The 25,412-nt window shown below is 39.4% G+C and overlaps 1 protein-coding gene across 2 annotated transcripts in view; it reads right to left on the bottom strand.

Moving 5' to 3' along the window:
* The window catches only part of HGF (hepatocyte growth factor), a 73,388-nt gene that overhangs the window by 10,301 nt on the left and 37,675 nt on the right, over nt 1-25,412 (bottom strand). For both annotated transcript variants that reach the window (XM_075926385.2, XM_075926398.2), the window contains exons 8-15: nt 17,890-18,064; nt 15,826-15,953; nt 13,847-13,949; nt 9,321-9,460; nt 6,163-6,201; nt 5,705-5,801; nt 1,720-1,794; nt 56-199 (exon numbers count right to left, since the gene is read on the bottom strand). In XM_075926385.2, the coding sequence (XP_075782500.2) occupies nt 56-199; nt 1,720-1,794; nt 5,705-5,801; nt 6,163-6,201; nt 9,321-9,460; nt 13,847-13,949; nt 15,826-15,953; nt 17,890-18,064 (901 nt within the window). The remainder of the gene's footprint in view (nt 1-55; nt 200-1,719; nt 1,795-5,704; nt 5,802-6,162; nt 6,202-9,320; nt 9,461-13,846; nt 13,950-15,825; nt 15,954-17,889; nt 18,065-25,412) is intronic.

Genomic DNA, 25,412 nt, shown 5'->3' with positions numbered 1-25,412 from the left:
TTCTTTCTTAGTCAAAACATTCAATATCCTGGAGTTAGCCATATTAAGAACTGACCTGGTAAGTTTCAATAACACCAAATCAGACCCTTCAGGTCCATACACCAACTGGGAGATATTCAGAACTTGTTTATGTTTCTCTTCTCTTCCTTTGATATTATGAACTCCAAGCCAAACTTCATAGTCTTTCAAATCTTTGTACCTGAATAAGTCAAAATTGGTATGATAGAGTGGCATTTTCCTTGGATTAGTCTCAACACTACTTATTTTGTACAGTATCATTCCCATATGCATTGAGAGATATTATCTGACTCTGATAGAGATGGACCCACACTGCCATTTCAAAGTCAAATCAGAACTTTTCCAAATTTTGTCCTGTTCAGATGTAGGGTTTTGGTTTGGAAGCACTACATAAATAGAGGGAAGCTATAAAGTTTACATCCAGTTCCAAAACTTTCCAAAATCTAAAGGCATTTTAGCTAGTGTCAGTCACCATTATTTCTGTATTCTCTCTTTGTTTGGTTGGGTTTTTTTTTTACATTTTATATCAATTCCACCAATTGTAAGAGTTTATTTCACTTTGCAAGTACTGCAGCTTGATAGAGAATCTGTTTACTGGTTATTGAAATTGCAGCTTCAAAGACAAGAGCTACTGAAGTATTATGTTAAAAATGGAAGTGATGTTGTAGCAGATTACCATTTTTCTCCACTTGTATATTAGGAACATTTATCATAGAAATATGCACCCACTTCTACATATATTCATGGCAAACCTGTTAGTCTATACCCTGGAAGTTGCTAGGTCAATAAATTGGAACACCTAGAACAGCAGTGTATAGAGAGGGGAAAACAAGTATGAAAAAATAAGAACCAAAATACACTTGCAGCCAAAACTCAAACTGAACCTTTTGGAAGACCCAAAGGTCACACTTTTAAAAATATTTATTTTCATTTGCATGGTGAAGTTGTACTTCTTGAATTCAGACAGTATCTAAGCAGGGTAATGGAAAGTTTGTTCTGTTAGTATTTCTAAGGCAGAATAAGAAAGCTCCAGAAATTTCATAACCTATCAAAGTTCTTGTGAATATTCAGATACTATGGAGCATTAATGATTAAGTAGTAAGGCCTATGAACACAAAAGAAGTTAAGTGTTAAAATGCTGAGCGTAACGGCACCTTACTTTTAGATGCCTAGGAAAATCCAGCAATTCACTAAGTCTGAGATAGGCACCTTGGCTCCTATGCAATGAATGGAGACATATAAACTAGTTAGATGGATTCACAGAAGCTAGCATTCTAGGCAAGGAGCTTACTAAACTAGCCAATGGGAGATGCTGACCAAAGGGGAGTGTTAAGTACGACCATTGAAGATAGGTGTTTAATTCCAGGCTGCAGGAAAAGAGCTTTGTCTGTTAGTAATTCCCAGCTCTGACACCTTACACCATTTACAGCAGTAGCATGAGATGAAATTTTATAAAGAGGAAATTGTCTAACCATTACACTTCAAAGACATGGTCATATGTCATGCTTGTGTGTAAAATCTTCAGTGCTCTTTTCTAATGAATAAATAAAGAAATGATCCATAAAACACTGATTATCAAGAAAGAAAGACTGAAGATAAAGCAAAGGGAAAAACTTCATGTTTTAAATGGAAGAGGCATTGTACCATAGGCTTAAAGGAAAGAAATACATTTCAACTATACAAAGCTACAAAGTACTTTACCTCGAAGGGAAACATTGTCTTGCTGTTAGAACCCAGTTTTCCTTTATCAAAGTACCTCCACAGATATGTTTATTCCTGAAAAAACAAGATAAATGTACTCTTTACATTTTACCAAGCCAATAGTTCTAAGATAACTTCTAAGGCTACCATTCAGTTACATGTGTTATACTATTTAACTAGATTTAATGTCACTAAAGGGTAGATTGATAACCCCCAAAAATGAAGATCTCTCTAAAGTAGTTTCCTGCTGAATAATAATAATGCAGGCTTCCCTCAGACTGCCCTACTAACTTATGTCTAGAGATGAGAGGGATGTTCATTTCTCTGTTCATTCATTTTTGGCTTCATTGCTGAGACTAAAATAAGAGAGCCAAATGTAAAACTGTGATGTGGCTATCTGCATAGTAGGAACTAGACTGAAACTATCAGCTCATTTCACACAGGCTCCTAAAGGCTGTGTCTAGACTACAACTCTCTGTCGACAGAGAGATGTAGATTAGGCACATCAAAATTGCTAATGAAGCAGGGATTTAAATATCTTGTACTTCATTAGCATAAACATAGCCGCCGCTTTTTTCGACACAGAGCTTTTTTGAAAAAAAATGGCAGTCTAGATGGGGATCTGTCGAAAAATAAGCCCTTTTTCGACAGATCCTGTAAACCTCATTTTTTGAGGAATTAAGGATCTATCGAAAAAGGGTTTATTTTTTGACAGATCCTCATCTAGACTGCCAGGTTTTGTTTTTTGTTTTTTTTTGTTTTCGAAAAAGCTCCATGTCTGAAAAAAGCAGCAGCCATCTTTATGCTAATGAAGGGCAGGCTATTTAAATCCCTGCTTCGTTAGTAATTTTGACATGCCTAATCTACATCTCTGCCGACAGAGAGGTGTAGTCTAGACACAGCCAAACTGCCGCCAGATGGTAACAACATTTGATCATTACTCAACTAGATCATATTCCGAATATTGACTTAAAGGTGGAAAGTTCCTATTTGATTACCAATCCCTTGAGTTATCTAGTCCCCACATATTTCAGTTGGAAATAATCTGCAATATGTAATGATGACCTATGTGAGATTATAAAGACTGTGGCACACTATATCATGTAAAATTTAAAGGATTTAACATGACAGATACTCCTGGAATAAAGATAATTTGGAATGCAGATTAGTTTGCTTCTTTAGTATTTCCAAAATCGTTATATTTATTTACTGCATCTGTTTGGACAGAAGATATGAAACTTCAGTACTTTGGGAAAAGCTTAAATTCTTGCATTTTATAAATTCAAATCATGCAGCTGTCCAAAGCTTTAGCAAGAAAGAGCCCAAATTCACTTATGCTTATTCTATGTTGCAGTTCAAAGATAGCAGACTTAACACAGATGTTTGCCTTCTACTTCTCTTTGGACTGTATTTCGTCTGGGGAACAAGTTGTATTCTTTTTAAAAGAAAGATTTTGGCCATGTTCCTTGTAACTGCATCACAAGTTAGAGAACATGTAAACTTTTTCTCAATGTCATTTGGCCAGATTGGCATTGTCTCATTTACAAATTATGACTGGTGTATTTACAGTGGCGTTCACAGAGATCAAAATTCTGCTTTCACAGTGGCACAAATCCAGAATAACTTCTCTGCAGATGGAGTTACTCCAGATTTACTTAAGTGTCACTAGTAATAGAATCTGGCGCAGACTTCAGGATGTTCAGGGTAATTAATTTTCTTTACATTTCTGAGATGGGCCCCTAGCTGCACACTGTGGAGCCAGATATAGGTTTCAAACACCCCAAAGGATAGAGATGTTCAGCTCTGATTTTTGGTATTGCCCATTTTAAAGCTTTCTAAATTATGGTTAGGAGACAGTTTTGAAACTTTCTCCCTTCAGACACACACAAACACACACAATCTGGAGCAATCTGAGGTTTTGTTTCAAATCTCTATTTTAATTATTGGGTTTGTTTCTGATAATACAAATGTTGAATAATAAAACCATATTCGTATTCACCAACAAAATTTTTGGTCATCCCCCCAGGCACTGGTAATTCTGTATCTCTTAATATATATTGTGGTATGGCATGGGATACAGTGTCCAAAGTAACATTCCAGTTAGCCAGTGGCTGGGTTTTTTCAGTTATGTCACCTGTGTAGCAACACCTGAGGATACAGATATGAAGCTTCATAACAAAAAGAAAAAAAACCACAAAACAAAGCTGCTATGTCCATTATGGGTAGAGAACAGGGAAGAGTTAGCAGGGGAAGGAAAACAAATACAGGTAGGGTCACAAGCGAGGTAGCAATGGCAGGCAAGCAGAGGGAAGTACTGAGGACAAACAAATCATAGATTTATACAGCCTATTCTTCTGCAGCTGTTTGTGGCCTGCAAGCTACTGAAGAAGTGGGCTGTGTCCACAAAAGCTCATGATACTATCAACATATTTTGTTAGTCTTTAAGGTGCTGCAAAACTATTTGTTGTTTTTTAAGTTTTTCCAGTTACAGACTAACTTAGCGATCCCTCTGAAGCTTTTTAACCAACCAGTTAGAGTAAAAGCTAAACTGGGAGTCACTGTTGATGACCAAATATTCAAAGTGGAGAATATCTACCATAGTAGGCAGGTAGAAGATACTTTTGGAAAGGATCAGAAATTGCTTATATGGAAGGGTTTGGGTCATGGTGGTGCAAAACAAAAATCTATGCCCACTCATTCCTTTTCCTTTCCTCGGTCATATTGCATACCTCCGTTTTCCTTTTTTGCTTGTATGTGCTGAACACGCTAGCCTGGTACAACATGGAACGTATGCACCTGCTCTGTTTTGTCAGTAGTTCAGCTGAAGTCAAGGCTTCACATGTTAAGCATGCACTCAAGAATTTTGCTGGATCATACCAGTCTTGCTGGGCCAAGCCAACAGCCAGCTGCTCAGCAGCTTATTCAAGAGGACGAAAATACTGTTTTTGTAAAACCAACCAGGACCTTGAGACAGACCCTGAAAACATCCTAAATGAACATTATTTTGAGAAGTGCCTAAGAACCCCAGTTGTGGACCAGAACCTTTCAGGTATCTAAAAGGGTGTCACAAGGAGGAGGGAGAAAACTTGTTCTTCTTGGCCTCTGAGGGTAGAACAAGAAGCAATGGGCTTAAACTGCAGCAAGGGAGGTTTAGGTTGGACATTAGAAAAAGCTCCTAACTGGCAGGGCAGTCAAACACTGGAATAAATTGCTTAGACTGGTTGTGGAATCTCCATCTCTGGAGATATTTAAAAGTAGTTTAGATAAATGTCTGTCTGGGATGGTCTAGACAGTATTGGGTCCTGCCATGAGGGCAGGTGATTGGACTTGGTGACCTCTCAAGGTCCCTTCCAGTCCTAGTATTCTACGATTCTAAGTGCTGTACATATACAGAAAACAAAGTTGATGCAACACTCCTGATATTCAGGGAAAACAGAACAGTTTGAACATCCAAAATTAACTTTCCTAATAGAAAGCAAGTTGGAGATGGCTTTTAAGCACACAGACACAGAGAGCACAACGGGTACAAATAGTCCACAGATATTTAAAAAGACCAATACCACAATCAAATAGTTCAGAAATACAACATACAGGTACTTAGGAAAAGGCAAACAAATGGGTTAAGAACTGCATTTATGGAGGCGCAGAATAATGAATTGAAGAAGCATTCATTTTTATGTTGGTAGCTCTTCATAAGGTACCGAGCAGAAAAATGCATCTACAATAGCTAATCTGGAAAGCAGAAGTTTAAGCATGTTTTTTAAAGAGCAGTTCTTATAAACAGGACGGAAATAATGAGCTTAAAATTAGTTGATTGACATAAAGGATACAGATTTGAATTGAATAGTTTATACTTATATTTATACTTTCTTAGGCAGTTTTTAACCGCTATGTACTTGTGTTTTTACTAAGGTCTACATTTTAATGTAAACACAGACCTCTTTTTTTTTAATAGGGTCATCTTTCTATGCAAAATAATAGTTACCTGTATGCCAAACTAACCATCCATCCTTTATTAGTTTGTGTAGGGATTCCGTTTACAACTCTCAAATGTTTTGTTGAGGCACAAGAAATGACAGTATCTGAAAGCAGGTGCAGAGGTCACATTTTACTAAAAACAGTGGTAGGAAATCTGTACAGTTTCACATAAGGACCACAGAAAAGTCAATTTTAAATAAACATTTTTTCTCACTGCTACTACAAGAAATCATAATTACTTCAATTGAAGTGGTATCAGGCCATTAAACATTTAGGCAGGCTGTTGGCATTAATATAATTAAATTGTGTTATTATTCAGATTGTTATAATTATATGCTAATACTGAAAAATAGAATCATACACTAGTTGGAAAGGTGAGTTTTCTGTTACACATACACAGATACACTCAAAAGAAAATGGAACTATCATAATGAAACACACAGTATATATGTAACAATTACTTACGGTCTAAATTGGTTGTGGTAGGAGTTGTATCACCTTCACCTAGCAGACACACAAGACGTCCATAACAGTGAAAAATAAAAGAAAGTCTAAAATTAAGAGGAGTCATAACAGAAAAATAAATGGTAGGCTGTTGCTGATTTTAATAGCTCTCACAGATTAAGTCTTAAATAGATTTTGGAAAAGGCCTCAAAGGCACAGAGGCAAATGAAGGGGTAGAATTTTATTTCAGAAAAAAAAATATCAACATTTTAAAATGTTTATTTCACACTTTTCCTCTTGGATTAATTTTGAATACATTTGAACTACATGGACATTTACCAGTGCACACATATGGTTTCACATATGCATCGGCCAATACTAACAAATAAGGAGGATGCTATTAAATGGAGCTACTTGCCCAAATTCAAATTACTTTTAAAGGAAATCGAGCTGTCTTCCTAACTTAGACCTTTGGAAAATCTGAACCTTATTTATATGTTGATACTAGGAAACATTTATCTGAAGTCAAATTTGTTATTTGGAGATCAATTCTATAATCCAATTGCATTTATTAAAACTGCTTAAACTTTGTCTAAGTTAGAAGAATTTTCACCTCTATCTCTGAGAGAATAATTAATTAATTGATAATTAATTAAAATAAATTACTATTAGCACATAGCCCACCAGTGCTTGCTGTAAACAGTCCAAAATTACTGATAATATCATCACACACAAAATAGATTTGACATTTGCTGAACTATTTATTTTTGGCTACACTGTCAAAACAAAACAAAACAAAGGTTTTGTTTACTTTCAACAGATACAAAACAAGGTTTGTTTACTTTCAACAGATACAAAAATACCTGAATCAGAGGATCTCTATCTGAGAGTTGGTCAACACCTAAAACTTAGGTCAACTTAGCTGTATCTCTTGAGGGTAATGTACATCCCTGAGAGACAAAGCTGAGTCAATCTTAGCTCCAGTAGATACCATAAGGTCAATGGAAGAATTCTTCCATCATAGAATCATAGGGTTGGAAGAGACCTCAAGAGGTCATCGAGTCCAAACTCCAACCTAAAACAGGATCAACCCAAACTAAATCATCCCAGACAGGGCTTTGTCAAACCAGGACTTAAAAACCTATAGGGATAGAGATTCCACCACCTGCCTAGGTAACCCATTCCAGTGCTTCACCACCCTCCTAGTAAAAAACAGATTTTCCTAATATCCAACCTACACCTCTCCCATTGCAACTGGAATATCAAGCCAAACACTGCCTCTCAAGGCACCAAAACAATGGAAAACCCTTTTTCCTTTGCTGTAGCAAGTATCTATACTACAAATGTGTAGCTGTATAGATACAGCTATATTTCAGTAGCACTTGTAGCATGTACATAGCCTGAACATGCTTACAGTTTTAGGGTCTCACAAATTTGCTGCCAATTACTCTTCTGACTTTATTCCTAAATCCTAGAGAGCATAGGAACACAACAGCCTATTTTACTGTTTAAATGTTCTCCCAGGTTCTGAAACATTTTTGGTTTTAAGATACAAATAGAAAATAAATATCTTTCAAACTTAAATGTGAATTCCAAATATCTCATCATTAACTCTCTCCCCCACTAAACCTCCATTCATTTTTTAAAATCCCTTTTGTTTACGTTTATTTACTCCATTTTAACATATGATTTTATTTATATATATTATGTAGTGTTATCACACATATATTGTGGTTTTAGATGTAAAAATTCATTCATAGAAAAACACACAGAAATAAAAGGCAATGAATTTATACTTTCTTCCTTCATATTGAAAATTATCTACTGTAACAATTAAGTATAATGGTGAAGAACCTCTTTGTACACTGAAACAAATATTTCTTTAAGATTTGTTTCCTTAGAGCACTTGAGTTATTTAAACAACACTGTAGAAATATGGGGAAATTATGATATCAAGGTACTTTATGAACCTCCTTTCTCCCAGCATCTGGACTCAATGCATTTATCCACCCAACACCCTTTGAGTTAGTCAAATGCTATTAACCCTTTACAGAAGGGTAACTGAAGCACTGACAGGCTAAGGGTACGACTACACTGCATGGCTATTTTGGGATACCTCTTGTGTCCTGAAATAGTTACCCCCATGTCTTAACAAACTACATACTATTTTGAAATATTTTTCAAAATAATGGGATGCTATTTCAGCATCCCTGTAACCCTCGTTCCATGAGGGTTAAGGGATGTCTTGAAATAGTGTGTTATTTCGAAATTTGGTAGTATGTAGACATGCCAAATTTCAAAATAAACTATTTTGAAATAGAATAAAAATAAAATACACAATTTGAGTATCTTATTTCGAGTTTAGAGTGCTATGTAGACTTAGAGTACTAGTTTAGAGTGCTGTGTAGAGTGCTGTGCACCCTTAGGCTACGTCTAGACTACAAGCCTCATTTGAAAGATAGCATCTAGACTATAAGCAGATTTTTCAAAAAAGTGAGCCACTTTTTTGAAAGATAGTGTAGACACTCTTTTGAAAAAGCAGTTTGCATTCAATAGAATCTTTTTTTGAAAGAGTACTTCCGAAAAAAGGCATCATTCCTCGTAAAATGAGGTTTACCACGATCCCAAAAACTGCCGTGTTGTTTCGATTTACTTTTGAAAGAACGCAGCTGCAGTCTAGACGCAAGTGAAGTTTTTTTTTAAAAGAAGGCAACTTTTTTTGAAAAAATCCTGTAGTCTAGACGCACCCTCAGTGATTTGCCCAACATCACGTGGGAAGTGTGAGGCAGACAAAAAAGGTAACTAAACCTGGGTCCCATGAGTCCCAGACTAATATCCTTCACCCTGAATCATCACTCTTCCTTTCCTTGCCTCACTATCACCAGTAACCATACCGAGCAGGATTCTTTGTCTGCTATAGCCCTGTTATCCTGCTGTGGCAGCATAAATAAGCCTCAGAGCCAGTTAAGAGAGAATGTCCCTGGGACAAGCTTTGCACAAGGCTGTTCTCCTCCCCATTGCCCCCCAAGTTATGAACAAATTATTCATGATAAGAGTTTAAGTTTTGTGGTGCCACATGTAGCAGCTGGAGCATAGACAAATGTATATGACAACAAAATATAGCAAATATTATACAGCTGACAGTAATTCCGAAGTTGCAAGGCATCTTAAGTGCTTACATCGAGAAATTGGGCAGTAGTCCCAGGGAACGAGAGGATTGCTCGTGTAGCACCAAGGACCATGAACATCATCATCGGGATTGCGGCAGTAGTTTTTCTTCAGTTTGCTAATGTCTAGTTCCATGAATACTGGTATGTGCCTACAGGAAAAAAAACAGCATGCTACTAATAAGTGTGTTCATGCTACCAATAAACATGTTCCTATGAACATTCATTCCTCATTTTAAATGAATTCACATTGACTATATTCAAGCATATGGATGTAGGAAAGCCTATGGAGTTACTCTGTAGATTTCAAGGGCTGGCAGGAAAATTAATTTCCTCAGCTTGACATGAAGAAACTTAGCACAAATCCCTGTGTTCAGGCCATGTGCTCAATGGGAGGACTGGGGTCATATTAAAGAGCAAATCCTAGTTCCTTTCAATTGGGGGAGAGTGGCTGATGAATCTGGATTCCACGTTCCACACCAGGGATCAGAAAGTAGCCCAAGAATCCACCCAGATGTCTATAAGACTCATTCAGAGTATGCAGGTGTAACTCACATGTGTACTAGGTGTCCGTCTGCTATGTACATTGGACAAACATCTCAGACACTTCGTCAAAGGATTAATGCCCACAAAACAGATATTAGACAAGATCACAAAGAGAAAACAGTTTCTTGCCACTTTAACCAGAAAGGACACTCTCTAAATGACTTAGCCACCTGCATTCTGCTACAAAGACCTTTTACATCTGCACTTGAAAGGGAATCCTCTGAACTGTCATTCATGTTAAAATTCGACACTTACCACCAGGGACTTAACAAGTCTTTGAACTTTCTCACCCATTATCAAGACAGTTTCCCCAATTATCACCTGTAATACCATTAACTCACAAACATCCCACTCTCCCTACCTTTAATATCAGCAATTCACAGACACTTACCTTCCTTCCTCCCCCTTCCCACCCCCCCGCATCCTCCTTCTGTTCTGCAATGTGATTTGTCCTTTTCATATTTGTTCATTTTTTTAAATTGTATCCTTTGGTATATATGGTTGTGACTACTTTCTTCCACTATTTGATCTGAGGAAGTGGGTCTGGCCCACGAAAGCTCATCATCTAATAAACCATCTTGTTAGTCTTTAAAGTGCTACATTGTCCTGCATTTTGCTTCAACTACCCCAGACTAACACGGCTACATTTCTATCACCAGTGTACTAGGTATGGTATTGCCTCACCTAGTGGCACTTAGACCACTTACAGGGAGGAAAAATGAGTGCACTCTATAGCCATCGCTGAGAGCCAGCTAGCTTTTAGCTCAGGCTATAGAGGCTCATGCCCTAAGCTCCACAGGTCTCAGATTTGATTCCGCCTGTTGGCCTTACACAGGCACACACACACAAACACATGTATAACAACAGGACTGCTCCTCCATCTAACCTGCAGAGATTTTCTATTTATGAGGATGAGAGTGGGAAGCACAAGCATACTAAGTTCATTAGCCAATCCAAGCAGACAGTTTATAAATTCTAATTAGAATAGTGGTAGAGATGTAGCCGTGTTAGTCTGGGGTAGCTGAGGACACTACTGCCAACCTGATAGCAGACCTATGTAACTTTGTTCTCACCCACAATTATTTCCAGTTTGAGAACAACTTATACCTCCAGATCAGCGGCACAGCCATGGGTACACGCATGGCCCCACAGTATGCTAACATCTTTATGGCTGACCTAGAACAACGTTTCCTCAACTCCCGTCCCCTTTCACCCCTCCTCTACCTACGGTACATCGATGACATCTTTATGATCTGGACGCATGGCCAAGAAACACTGGAGATATTCCACAGAGATTTCAACAACCTACACCCCACCATCAACCTCAGCCTGGACCATTCTACACGAGAGATCCACTTCCTGGACACCACCGTACAAATCAACAATGGAAAATTAGACACCACTCTCTACAGAAAACCCACCGACTCATACAGTTACCTACATGCATCCAGCTCCCATCCAGAACACACCACACGATCCATCGTCTATAGCCAAGCCCTTCGATACAACCGCATCTGCTCTAATCCCACTGACAGAGACCAGAAGCTTCAGGATCTCTACCAAGCATTTATAAACCTCAACTACCCACCCAGAGAAATAAAAAAGCAAATTGAAAGAGCCAGACGAATACCTAGAAACCATCTACTTCAAGACAGACCCAAGAAAACCAACAATAGAACACCACTTGTCATCACCTACAACCCCCAACTTAAACCTGTCCAACACATTATCAATAAACTACAACCTATATTGGAACAGGATACCATACTCAAAGAGGCTCTGGGAGACAGACCCATAGTCTCCTATAGACAACCACCTAACCTCAAGACGATTCTTACCAACCACCACAGGACATACCACACTAATACCAACCCTGGTACCTTCCCTTGCAACAAACCCCATTGCCAGCTTTATCCACATATTCATTCTGCTGATACCATTAATGGACCTAACCAAGTGAGTTATAAGATCAAGAACACATATTCCTGCGCATCCAGAAATATAATCTATGCTATCATGTGCCGAAAGTGTCCGTCTGCTATGTACATTGGACAAACATCTCAGACACTTCGCCAAAGGATTAATGCCCACAAAACAGATATCAGACAAGATCACAAAGAGAAAACAGTTTCTTGTCATTTCAACCAGAAAGGACACAGTCTTAATGACCTGCTAACCTGCATCCTACTTCAGAAGACATTCAAATCTGCACTTGAAAGGGAATCCTCTGAACTGGCATTCATGCTAAAATTCGACACCCTCCACACCGGACTTAATAAAGACCCCAACTATCTTACACATTACAAAGATAGCTTCCCCAATTATCACCTCTAATACTATTAACTCACAGACATTTCCCCTTCCCCACCTCTAATATCATTAACTCACTGGCATTCACCTTCCTTCCCCCCCCCCCCCACATCCCCCTTCTGTTCTGTAATGTGATTTATCCTTTTCATGTGTGTTCATTTTTTTTTTAATTTGTATTCTTTGGTATATATGGTTATGACTGTTTTCTTCCATTATTTGATCTGAGGAAGTGGGTCTGGCCCACGAAAGCTCATCATCTAATAAACCATCTTGTTAGTCTTTAAAGTGCTACATTGTCCTGCATTTTAATTAGAATAGACACATTTATACATTCAGAGCATGACAATTCCCTTCACTATAATTGGTTAATAATGGCAGTTGGCAAAAGTATATAGCAATTCATGTCATGGACAGTGAGAAATCACCAGACAGTGACTACACAAACTAAACACACAGTACATATCAGAGAGCAGTGACTTGCATAGCTGAGGTAGAACAGTTTCATTAGGGGCCAGGTCCTAAACTGCAGCAAGGGAGGTTTAGGTTGGACATTAGGAAAAACTTCTTAACTGCCAGGGTAGTTAAACACAGGAATAAGTTGCCTGGGAAGGTTATGTAACCTCCATCTCTGGAGATATTTAAGAACAGGTTAGACAGATATCTATCAGGGATGGTCTAGAGATGGTGCTTGGTTCTGTCATGTGGCAGGGAACTGTACTCGATGACCTCTCGAGGTCCTTCCAGCTCTAGTGTTCTACGATTCTGTCCTTGCACTCTGCATGGCTGAGTTTCATTTGAGTGGGCTTACCAACAGCCATTCTGAGTCCCAAGGCAGAACAGTAAATGCCTCCCCCCCCCCCCAAGCATGCACAAGCTACGCCTACACGGACATAGTCCACCTGACATTTAGGTGGTGCTGCACTTGCACTGGCTGGTGCCCAGTGAGCTGCCAGCTGCACTGCTGGGTACTCTCTTCTGGCACAGGAAGGGCCTCCACATGCCCACCCAGCTGCCTTGACGCCACCTGCACTAGCCCATGCGTGCATAGAAGCCCTGTGGCCCACTTGCCTCCTTTGCCCTCGCCTGTCGGCAGGCTTGCATTTGCAATTAACTTCGTAAGGAGGACGTGGCATCTTTAAGGCATCTGCCCTTTCTGCGGAGGGAGCTATCTGGTGCTCCTTTCAGAGCAAACTGAGTTGGTGCTGAGAATACAGTTGAGATATGGAGAGCCCAGAGAGCTCTTCTTGCTTGGAACCTTTCTTGGGTTGTTTATCAATTTTCAGCTTAAAATCCAACTGAAACTATGTTGAACTGAGTTGCAATTTCTCCCAGCTTCCCATTGAAGTCAATGGGACTTGAGGATGTTGAGCAGAGAGCACTCAACTAGTCACAATGTGTCATCCATAGGGAGCAATTATGCTGCATTCCTCACTCTCCTCCCCCACAACTTTAAAGGGCAGAGATGGGAAAATCCCTAGCATTTAGTGTGCTAAGAAATCCCAAAGTCTATAATTAGTGCCTGAACAAAGACACATTGTATAATGTACTTAAATGTAGAAGGAAATTATACTGGGAACTCAAGGATGTTTTGAAGTGTTTGCAAAAGAAAAAGAGGTGACAATTATAGGTGCTGTTTGTGCAGGACTCACTGTACATCCTCTTTGTGTCTTGTATCTACATACCTCCTTAAATCCTCAATATTCTCATTCCACATGGAGCAAGTTAGTCCAGATCTTGTCTTAGCCAAATTTCCCATGTAATTTTTGCCATTACCACGATAGCAATCTGGAGAAAGAATATTGAGAAAAAGAAATGTTGTTGGAACTTGTGCAATAATGAAAGAAAAATTGTTCTTTTACAGCAAGCATCCAAATAATTAAAGATAATCAAGTGCTATATTTAGCAGACACTATCCCAGATATAGCAAACATAACTGAAACCAGACAACAAATTAATGAGAGAAAGTGAACCTTTCTGAATTTAAATGGATATATCCCCTTCTCAGGGCCTAAAGACTTAACTACAACATGCAATAACTTGCTTTTACTGCGCCTTTCCTAGATAAACTGAGACCTTTTCAGTTTAAATATAATTTGCTTACAGTTAACAGGGTCACTGCAAATTATTCTACTTCTAAAAGCCGCCAGGATATGTTATGCTCTTTTTAAAAACATCCAGATGTCCTCAACTGAATGGAGAACAAAACTTTCTGAACTCATTAACAGAGGTTCTGGATTTTGGCAGCAATAGATAACACTGAAGTTTTTCTGTACTCTGGTATGAACAAGGAGTAGCACACCTTCAACTTAAATACAATTTAGAAACATGGCTTGATAATGCATCATACATTAAGATCATTTCATGATGTGCTGTCAAACATTTAGGAGTAAAAATAAGAAAGACTTTATATATTAAATGATTAATTTAAATGGTCAACAATGGGGCTGCGCCCCCATCTCACTATAATTGCCAACCCCCTTCTCTAGGGATCCCTCACCAGGCCTTGTGCTTCCCTCCCCCACCCCAGTTGCCGGGGAGAAGAGGCCTGCTCCAAGGCCTTGTCGGGCCCTGCACTTCCCCCCCTCACCACCGAGGGGGGCACTTCCAGGCTGCTGGTGGGAGAGTGAAGAGGGAGGCTGTGGTGTGGCAGCCAATCAATGGGGAAAAAGGAGAGTGAAGGAGGTGCTGCAGGATGCAGAGTAATATGATGACATCATTCTGTCATTACACAGGAAAAGTTTTTTTATATATAAAGAGAGATGTTCTAATTCTAGACAGCCCCCCCGCCCCCCCCCCACACACACACTCCATGGAGATACACACACACACATCTTTATTTTTAACAAACACAAAAAGAGAAGGCTAAATTTAATCCTCATAATGCAAAAAATTGTCAAGCCCCTTAACCCAGCTAAAATAAATGGAATAAATCCGAAATCTTTTCTGATGAGTTAATATTACCTGGATGTAGGTACTAAAATAGAGTCAAAGCCTGAGCATTCTCTATAAGATGCTGAATATAGTCAACTCCCTTTGATAACAATGCACACCTTGCAAGATCAAATTCACGTACAACAGAGCTACTGTGAAAATATTTATAAAACTCCATGAAGCGCTAAACATCCAGTTTAGAATACTTTTCTGATTCTGTATAAAATTCAGGCTGTTTGCAATGAGTTGCATATAATTGTCTAAGTCCATTTGTCAGTGGTCAGGATTCCACATTAGAACAGCCAGCCAAACTTACATAACATTTGGTAGTTTTGACAATTTCAGTAGAGAGATCAAAACAGAGAATGATCTAGAGATGATCCCTCCATCTCAAAGGAGGAAACACAATGAGCTAGATCTTCAACTGGTGTAAAATACACAGTTCCTTGCTTGCAATAGAACTGTACTGAGTTAGTTAAGTAGAGGACATGATGCAATAGGGCATCAGGTGAGGGAACACTTGTTATTGCTTTCTTTTACCTGAATAGAGGGACCAAGATAGATTCAGATTCCATTTACACCACTATAAATCCAATGAATTTTAAATGAAGCCCGTGGAGTCACTCTGGATTGCATAGGTGTAACAAATCAGAATCTGTTATTTCAGTCTCCACGAAAGTCAGTCTGGCACCTTGAACTTAAAATATTTTATCTCCTTGATATTAGTTACCTTGTTCACTTAACACATCACATTTAGGTATTTGGGAGCAATAACCAATCCGGATGTTTGGGTCAGTAGTAAAACACCAAGGTGACTCGGATCCATCTGGATTTCGGCAGTAGTTCTCTCTTAAATCCCTGTAAAAATAAATATGCTATTTTACATTAGGCATAACCTAAAACTGCTGTGTTCTACTGCTTTTCTATTACAAGTTAACAATAATAGAGGCTCTTTGAGGTCTATATGTTATTGATCAATATTTAGTGCAGAGAGATCCGTCTGAGACAATAAGAAAATAGGGACTAATAAAGTAAGTTAATTGTAAATGGAGTGTGGTAATAAGGGAATCATCTCCAGTAGATCTTTGTTTTGGCTAGCTATAGGATTTCACTTCAAGTATAATAATATTTTAAATATAGTATATTTCCATATGGGAACCTCCACCATTTTTTTCAAAGCTTTCTCTGATTACAAAATTCTTGCATGGCATCAGATACACCTGAAACCTATTAAAAGCACTTTTAAAAAATGCAAACCATACTATAGCATTAAAAATTCTCAATACTGTGAATGGCTCTGTAGAGCATACAGAAATGGTGTCCTGTAGTTTCTCAGTGATTTAATTAGGAAACTGAATATGAGTATATGAAAAAATTGTGTTGAAATCTTACACAGGTGTTACCTTTTGAATAAAAGTTTAACCACAAGGGACTCTCTCTTTAAAAATCTCTCACACTTGAATTAAATAGCCAAACTCCTCAAATGTAAGTTTTATTCTCCATTCTCCTGAAAGATGTCCTCATGTTCTTTGAAATTTTACATTCCACTGTATTTTTCAATTTGCCACAGTCATTGATAACTTACAGTAGAATAAAATAGGCATGATCCCATAACCATTATTCACATGGGTTTTCCTCAGTCATACAAGCAGTTTAATGGACTTTATTAGGGCTACTAGCATAATTAATATTTACTCATATGAGGAAAGACTGCACATCAGATCCTTTATTGTTTTCAGGGTGAGCTGTTCCAAAGCTACATTTTTACAAGAGATTGAAAGAACTGTACATGGAGCCTGCTTTTAATATATTAGTGACTCAAAGACTCAATCCTTGTTTGGCTAAGAAAACACTGCAGGAACAGCCCCCAAGACTGTCTTTCAGGTAGACTCAGGTAGGTCCTGCTCAACCATCTCTGAGATTTGTACAGGCGATTCAGGGACAATACTAATTCTGAAGTCAACAGGAATGCAAAAGGTTAACATGTGAGTGATTTTAACCCAATATTCTTACCCAGGGAGCAAATACTTTTCAGCTCTGCAGCTATGTCCAAGTGACTCTAAAGTAACATAACATGCATTATTAGACAAACTTGATAATGCTCCAGGTCAATGAAGGGACTGACGCAGGAAAGGTAAGTGTCTTGCCCAAAATCACAGAGCAAGTGCCTCTCAGAGCCAAGGTTAGAACTCGGGCTAATGAGGGGAAAACAGAATTTACAAGAAGGCAAAATAAAAAAAAGCTAACTCCATAAAAATATTATAAGTGTCAACTATCCACAATGAGATTGTTTAGATAAAAAAGGGGGAAAACACATTAGGACTTAGTTATATCTGAATATCAAAACTACAGATAAACAATGTTCTCCCTCCAAAAAACAGTGATGGCATAATAATGGGATTTAGGCCACAGTATTATAAACACACATGTGTCTGACTTTGAAGTCAATCAGTCTATTTCATGTGGCCAAAATTAAGCTCATGGGAGTTTTCAGAATAAGGGTCTTCAGTGTGTAAAAACAAAGACAACCTTGAACCAATTCATCAAGTGACCCATAATAACCCATAATTTTTGTTTTCAAAGAGAAATAATTATTTATAGCGCACACTTGCAATATTTGAATGTTCCTATGGCAGAAATAACAATGAACATGTCAGTATTGGAGTAATGATGGTGATAACTGTATTAAAAAAAGTAACAACCGGTCATTTAATACCCTTTGGTGATAGGAATGTCTAAATTGCAGGAACTGATCTCTGCCCTGTAATCTGTGACACCTGCATGTGCTACTCACTTGCACTTGAAATTTTCTGGAATGATGTTGTGCTGGTGAGGAAACTGGGAGTCCCAGTGCTGGCACTGGACTCCACTCCATATTGTGTTCACGGTGCCTCGGTAGCCCTCGCCTTGCCCCTTGACACACTCTGTTGTTTCCACTGCAGTATCAGTGATGTTCACAATGGTCTGAGCTATAAATGAAAAGAAAAGGAGCTGGTTTGCTTTCCTAAGAGTGAGTCAGGGCTAAGTGCACTGAAATTCATACCTTATAGCTATTCAAATCTGGGCCCTCTGCCTATATTGTCAGTGATGGTCAAGTCTAGCAACTCTAAAACAAATTAACTGTTCATTTAAACTTTTACAAGACCAGTGAGATTCTCTGCAACTGCAGGAACCATGCTAGCACATTTGCCGTCAGGAACAGAGCATAACATCTCTGAAATATATATGCTTTCCTATGTAAATCTTGCTGCATAGAGAGATGCCAAGCTTCTTCCTACACCAGTCAATGTCAGAGCGATATTCTTAGCTATTATAATCCCAATCCAGAAAGTATTTACACACATTCTTAATTTTACACAATTCAGTAGCCCACATGTTTAAGTGAAGCATATGCATAAATGTTGGCAGGATTCAGACTCTAATTATTTTTTTCAAAGCACCCAAAAGATCAGTGTTGGTTAAGTAAGCATTCACTTTAAAGCCTCTTTTTATTTTTTGTAATTGAAAAGTTTATGGGACAGATGTGGACAGCACACATTTACTAAGTAATGAAATCTAAACACACTACAGTACTATCAGTGTCTTCTAAATGCCCCAAAACCACCTTTGAATAATTTTTCAAGAGTCATTTTGGATCTGTTGCTAATTGGTATTTTTTCATAGTCTGGTGAGTAATTTTATAAATTAATTTATCAGCTATAGTTATCAACTGTAAATAAATTAATAAACAGTCTCTAAATTGACTCTGCCATTTTCCACCAATTACAATAATATAGATGTGTTTTATTGATACTGTAATTATCTCTTAGTGCTTCAGTAATTCAAGCTAGCTTGGCTAATTTGTGAAGGGAACAGATCTTAGGAAAACTAAATGTTATAACATAGGGTTTCTGTAGGATTTATTTTCAAATCCCTCATTGCAAAGATCCCATTAACTTCAATCAATAACATCAAGATGAAAAGTGGTATTATATATATCTCTATCTCCATCTCTATCTCTATCAATATACCTATTCTAGAACTCTAAATTTATTTTATTCGTGTTGGATGCTTTTACCTACAGCTAGCCAAAAGAGTTGGCTGTCTTCCCTTCTCAAGGCAGTCCATCTGCAAAAGTTGCTCCTCTGCTGTTAGGTTGTGATTTCCAAACTCATTTCAAAGTCAAAAAGCCATAGTCATAACTCCCACAAATAGGGGTTCTGCAAGCTGGTAAAGGCACTCTTTAGGATGGATTCACTAAAGCAAATTACAGCACTAGTTGTTTTTAACTTTTCAATTAAAAAAATACTTGTATTGATTTACCTCTATTCCCAGACTAAGCTCAACAGGCCACCCAGCTAGTCTGGACTGGGAGGAGAACACAACCAAAGAGAGGGCCACTCAGCTCAGAGGGTACGTCTAAACTACAGGCTTTTGTCGACAGAAGTTTCGTTGACAGATACTGTCGACAAAGCTTCTGTCGACAAGAGCATCTAGACTACATCCAGTTCTGTCGACAAAGCAAGCCGCTTTGTCAACATTACATTGTGGACTCAAAGGACAGTGTAGATGCAATAGCACCTTCTGTCGATAGAACTCTGTCGACAAAAGGCGTTATTCCTTGTAGAATGAGATTTACAGCTGTCGACAAAACTGCTGAGTTCTGTCGATGTTATGTCGACAGAACTCAGCAGCAGTGTAGACGCAGGTATAGTTTTGTTGACAAAAGTCAACTTTTGTCGACATAACCCTATAGTCTAGACATACCCAGAAAGTTTTGAAAAAGTTCACCCCCTGACTGTTACTCTGCACCCCCCTATGAGGGCACTCCCCACAGTTTGAAAACTTCTAATTTGCAGTCACACAGCAGAAACGAATCATACACCAATGCTGCTGCACTTTTAATTGAAAGGAGATGAAACTTGATTTGATTGTTAAATCTTTCTAAATGAAACACATTGTTGGCCATTATAAGATTGTTCTCCTCTACGCCCGATGACAGCTCACGTACCCCAAAGAGTATGCATTTCCCTGTTTGAAACCATTGCACTAAAGCGTCCGTCAGCATTTAATGAAAAAAAAACCTCATAGATACCTGATTTTTTTCAGGTTTCAAAGATTAAAAAAAAGTAGAGATTTTTTGTTGTAAAATTATACAGATTAGAACATTGTTTGATAGTGTCATCACAGCTGTCAGATTAGTAATGTGAAATAGAATCAGGCAATTTATCACAAGAACTTTTGTATTGTGGATGCATCTTTTATATATCCACATTATAGTTTACTTAAGGAAAATTTAGTTTCAAATGTGGAACTCCCACTGATGTCAGAGGAAGATCAAAGGAAGACTGTGTACCCAATGCAGAGAGCCCAGCTTCATCACAACATCAAGAGCAAAGTGGTTGGGCTCATTAATGGAGATCACTTGTTTTTAAAAGGGCTGGTACTGGGATTGCATTTCATCAAGACTCTAACATAATCTTGACTGTTGGGGAGGAGGCGTCATTCCTTGTGTTTGGAAAAGTTCCTCTAGAATAGGTCTTTAGGGATCAGACTGTTAAGAGTTACAGTGATGGTACGTTTACGTGACTACCAAAACCAGATGTGACTCTTCAGAGCACTGACATATCAGCTTGGGAAATGCCAAAGGATAAACATTTATAAATGTTGCATTTATAAAAATGGTCAGATATGATAACTTACACAATTTTTAGTAATAAAATCTCCACTAGTAGAAAAAGTATATGAATGTGTTACAACAGAGACTGACCATGTATATTTTATTGAATACTGAAAGTCAATGTGGGCAGAGGCAGGTTAGGGGTTTGTGGGGCCCTGGATCAGAACAAGGGAGGCCTCCTTCCCACTCCTTTGGCCTGTAGTCCCCCTTTGCTTCCCTCATGGCATTCTTTCCAGGAATTGGGGTCAAGGCACAGGGACTTGCCCTGATCTACCTGCCTGGTGCTTTTGCTGGAGAGCAAGGTTAGGGCAGGTGGGGCTTCCCCCACTTCCCAACAGGAGTGCAGGTGGACCAAGCCCCTGTACCCTGACCTCGCTACCTGGAAGGAGTCAGTGGGAGAAGCAGGTGGACCAGGTCAGGGCACAGGGGCATACATTTTTTTGGAAGCTCCAAATTGCCCATGGCACCTGGACATGGACCTTGATGCCCAGAGGTTAATCCGCCAGTGGTTGTTGACATCACTACTGAGTAAAAAATAAATATTAAAGGAACAAGAGAGTCAATTGCTTTTTGCAATCTTCAATATAGGGTATAGACTCAATTTTTAATATTTCAGACAAAAACTAGGTACAAACTAGATGAAGTCTTTTGGATTGATAGCTTCCCAGTTGATCTGAGAGACCAAAGTTGGATGCTCAGGTAGCAAAAAGTTCAGATACCAACGTGTACAAGAAGGTGCTTAAGTTTGTAAGAGAGAACTTTTGGCAACAGGTCACACATTAACTGGTGCATTGATTTTTGAAGCCACTATTTTTTATCACAAAAGAGAGCAGCATTACTTCTAAGTTAGTTACCACTGCTCTGGATAACACCATTGCAGACATCATACAACATGGCAATTTTTTTTCTCTTTTACACCAATTTTACAATAAGCTAAGTTCTCTGACTTTAATGGAATTACAGGCAGTCCCCGGGTTATGTACAAGATAGGGACTGTAGGTTTGTTCTTAAGTTGAATCTGTATGTAAGTCGGAACTGGCGTCCAGATACAGCCGCTGCTGAAACTAACCAGCAGCTGACTACAGGAAGCCCAAGGCAGAGTTGCTCTGCCCCGGGCTTCCTGGAATCAGCCTCTGATCAGTTTCAACAGACTGAATCTGGACACCAGTTCCGACTTACATACAGATTCAACTTAACAACCCCAGGCGTCCCCAAGTCAGCTGCTGCTGAAACTGATCAGCGGCTGATTCCAGGAATCCCGGAGCAGAGCAACTCTGCCTCGGGCTTCCTGTAGTCAGCACAGGTCAGTTTCAGCAGCGGCCAACTTGGGGACGCCTGGGGCAGAGCAGCTGGGGTGCTGCTGGGTTGCTCCAGTAGCGCCACTCCTCAGCGCTACTGGACCAACCCACCAGCATCCCAGCTGCTCTGCCCCAGGCGTCCTGATTCAGCCGCTGCTGAAACTGACCAGCAGCGGCTGAATCAGGACGCCTGGGGCAGAGCAGCTGGGGTGCTGCCGGGTTGGTCCAGTAGCGCCCAGAGCAGCGCTGCGGGACCAGCCGGCAGCACCCCAGCTGCTCTACCACAGGCGTCCGGAGAAACGCCTGGTCTGCTGGGGGGGGGGGAGGGGAACGTACTAGCTGCGCCCCTCCCCAGCAGACCAGGGAGACGCGGGCTGCGGACCGAGCTGCACTGTGGTCCCGCCGCCCGGGTCCTCCGTGGCTTTGCTCCCCGTCTCCCTGGTCTGCTGGAGACCTGCAGACCAGGGAGACGGGGAGCAAAGCCGGGGAGCACGCGGGCAGCGGACAGCCCAGACGTTCCGCGGCTGTCCCACTGCCGGCGTCCTCAGAGGCTTTGCTCCCCGTCTCAGCAGACCAGGGAGACGGGCAGCAAACCCCGTTCGTAACTGCGGATCCGACATAAGTCGGATCCACGTAACTCTGGGACTGCCTGTATTCTAAACTGGCACTGATATATGTGAAAGCAAAACTAGGTTCAAAGTGAGGTTCTACATCAAGGAGTGAATCAGGAGTGACACCACTGAAGTCAACAGAATTATACCAGTATAAACACAGGAAAAAATGAGAAGTGAGTCATTCCCAAAAGGTTACAGTTGCACAAAACTAGTGCAGACTATAGACTGTTCAGAAGTATGGATGGAAAAACTTGAAAATACTGAGAAGTTTAAACTGGATAATAACCAAAAGTTAAGGAGCCATATTCGGCTTTTAGAATCAACACACCTTCTGGGGGAGGTGTACTGTCCCATCAAGCGGCACTCAGACCACTTAGGCTACATCTAGATTACATAGCCTCTGTCGAAAGAGGGATGTAAATGAGGCACTTCGAAAGTGAAAATGAAGCGGAGATTTAAATATCCTGTGCTTCATTTGCATAATCACATCCTGTGCCATTTTGAAAGTAAAATCGCAGTCTAGACGCAGTTCTTTCGAAAACAGCAAACTTTTTCGAAAGATACCGTAAACCACAAAAAATGAGGGTTACAGGATCTTACAAAATGGGCCAATTCTGTCAAAAGATCCCCGTCTTGACCACGATTTTTTTTTTGTAAAGTGGCTTTTCGAAAAAAAGCCACGGCCGCTATTATGTAAATGAAGTGCAGGAAATTCAAATCCCGCCTTCATTTACAATTTTGATATGTCTAATTTACATCCCTTTATCAAAAAAGGGATGTAGTTTAGACATACCCATAGAGAGAATAATGAGCCTGCTCTAAAGCCTAAGTTAATGAAGAGCTGGCTTTTAGCTCATGCAATAGAGGCTCACGCACTAAGCTCCAGAGGTTTTAAAGGTCCTGTTCCACCTGCTGGTGTTACACATTTTTATGCTTTCAATATGACTTACTAAAAATATTAAATTTGATTGGTGGCCATGAAGACTGAAAAGCCTAAAGAATGGCACCCAAAATGTGTATTGAACCACTCTGGGCAAAACTTAATTATGAGCTGGGAGGATACCTGCAATAATCCAGCTTGATGGTGTTTGGATTCTTTGCGGTAAAAGAGCTTTCTGAGACCTGCACGAAGCGCTGCTTAACCATCCCACTTTCAGTTCACAAACAATGAAATTCCAGCAGGAAGCTTGGCTTTTAAAGTGGTGACCTGAATCAATGGTTTCCAGACAGTTGTACCAAAACCTGGACAAGGGATTGTGTGTTTTAAAGCAGCACCCCAGTCAAGATGAGGATGCCTAAATTATTTGTAATCCAAAATAGTCTAGTAAAAGTTTTGTTAAACCCATTGTTAGTAGAAGGAAAAATTGGTATGGATTGGACGTCGTTAAAGGCATCTAAAATGGGATATATTGCTAGTGGGCATGGTAGGAGTTCACACTGCATGGTCTCATTCCTTTTTGGTTTGCTTGTGGGCAAAGTAGGAGTTTACACTGCATGCTCTCATGTCCCTTTGCTGTTTTCCCCTCTCCCAGCACAGCAGATGTTAACCCTGCACATTGCTATTACTTTCTCCCTTTAACCGCTTTGCTGTTTTGAGTTATTAGATAGCACAGCAGTTCAGCTTGTATGCTACTGTCTTTCTCTCAGCACACAAGGAATTAACCCTGTATGCTGCTATCCCTGTGTGGAGTTTCTATGAGGCAGGGCAGGAATTCATAATGTCTGCTGTTAGATCCCTCACTGCTCTGATTGTTTGTGAAGCACTGCAAGAGTTCGCCCTGTGTGTGGTTATTCCTCTTGCTGGTCTGCTTCATATATATGTTGTCTTTTTAAAATAAGGGTCCATTTTGTGTAAAAAAAAAAAAAACCTACAGAAAAGTGGATGCTACATGTGAAGTTTTCATGTGACCTGTCTCAGGAATTTTGTAATAGTCAAAAATATTTGGAGAAATTGGTTTTAAAGCAGGAATTCAAATACTATCAATGTAGAGATAATAAAAAAATAAGCTAAACTCCCTAACAGAATTGCAAGACAGAGTCATTCAGAAGCAGGTACGTGCCAATGTGGATTTGGTCTAGATGAGTTGGGAAAACCTGAAAGTTACATAGAATATGTGGCAGTGGCTAAACATTTCCACCTGGCTGCTATATAGGATACAGATGGAATTAGGAGTAAAACTGCAATGAACTGAAATGCAAATCTCAGCTTAACAACACTGGAACATAAAATGTATTAAATAATATCTGGAAATATTTTATTAGCACATATATTAAAACAAGAACAAAATAATTGTTTAACACATATAGATATGTTTGGATGCAATATGTCTTTAGCTTGGTTACGCTGGATTTATTAATAGGGGTGCATCTATACCACAGGGCTTAACTCAAAATAAGCTACAAAAATTCAACTACGTCAATTGCATAGCTTATTTCAAAACAGCTTATTTCTAAATAGAGCACTCTTCCTCCAACTTCCCTTACTCCTTGTACAATGAGGGTTACAGGAGTCGGAGTAAGAAGTCCTCCAGCTTGACAGTATTTCAACATTATGTCGAAATAATTGCCTGCTATGTGGACGCAGATTAAGTTATTTCAAAATAATGTTGCTGTGTAGAAGTACCCTAGGTGATATTGTTGTTAAAATTGCTCACCAGCAGTCTGTGAAGACAGAGCTATGGAAGATAAGCCCATTCCCATATTGACCATTAGATCTTTTTGGCTCTTCTCTATCAGAGAGAAGAAA

The sequence above is a fragment of the Pelodiscus sinensis genome, chromosome 1 (genome assembly GCF_052426305.1).
Source record: "Pelodiscus sinensis isolate ZL-2025 chromosome 1, ASM5242630v1, whole genome shotgun sequence".
Classification (NCBI taxonomy): Eukaryota; Metazoa; Chordata; order Testudines; family Trionychidae; genus Pelodiscus; species Pelodiscus sinensis.
Note: the sequence above shows the minus strand (reverse complement) of the source record. Positions and strands in the feature narration are given on the sequence as shown.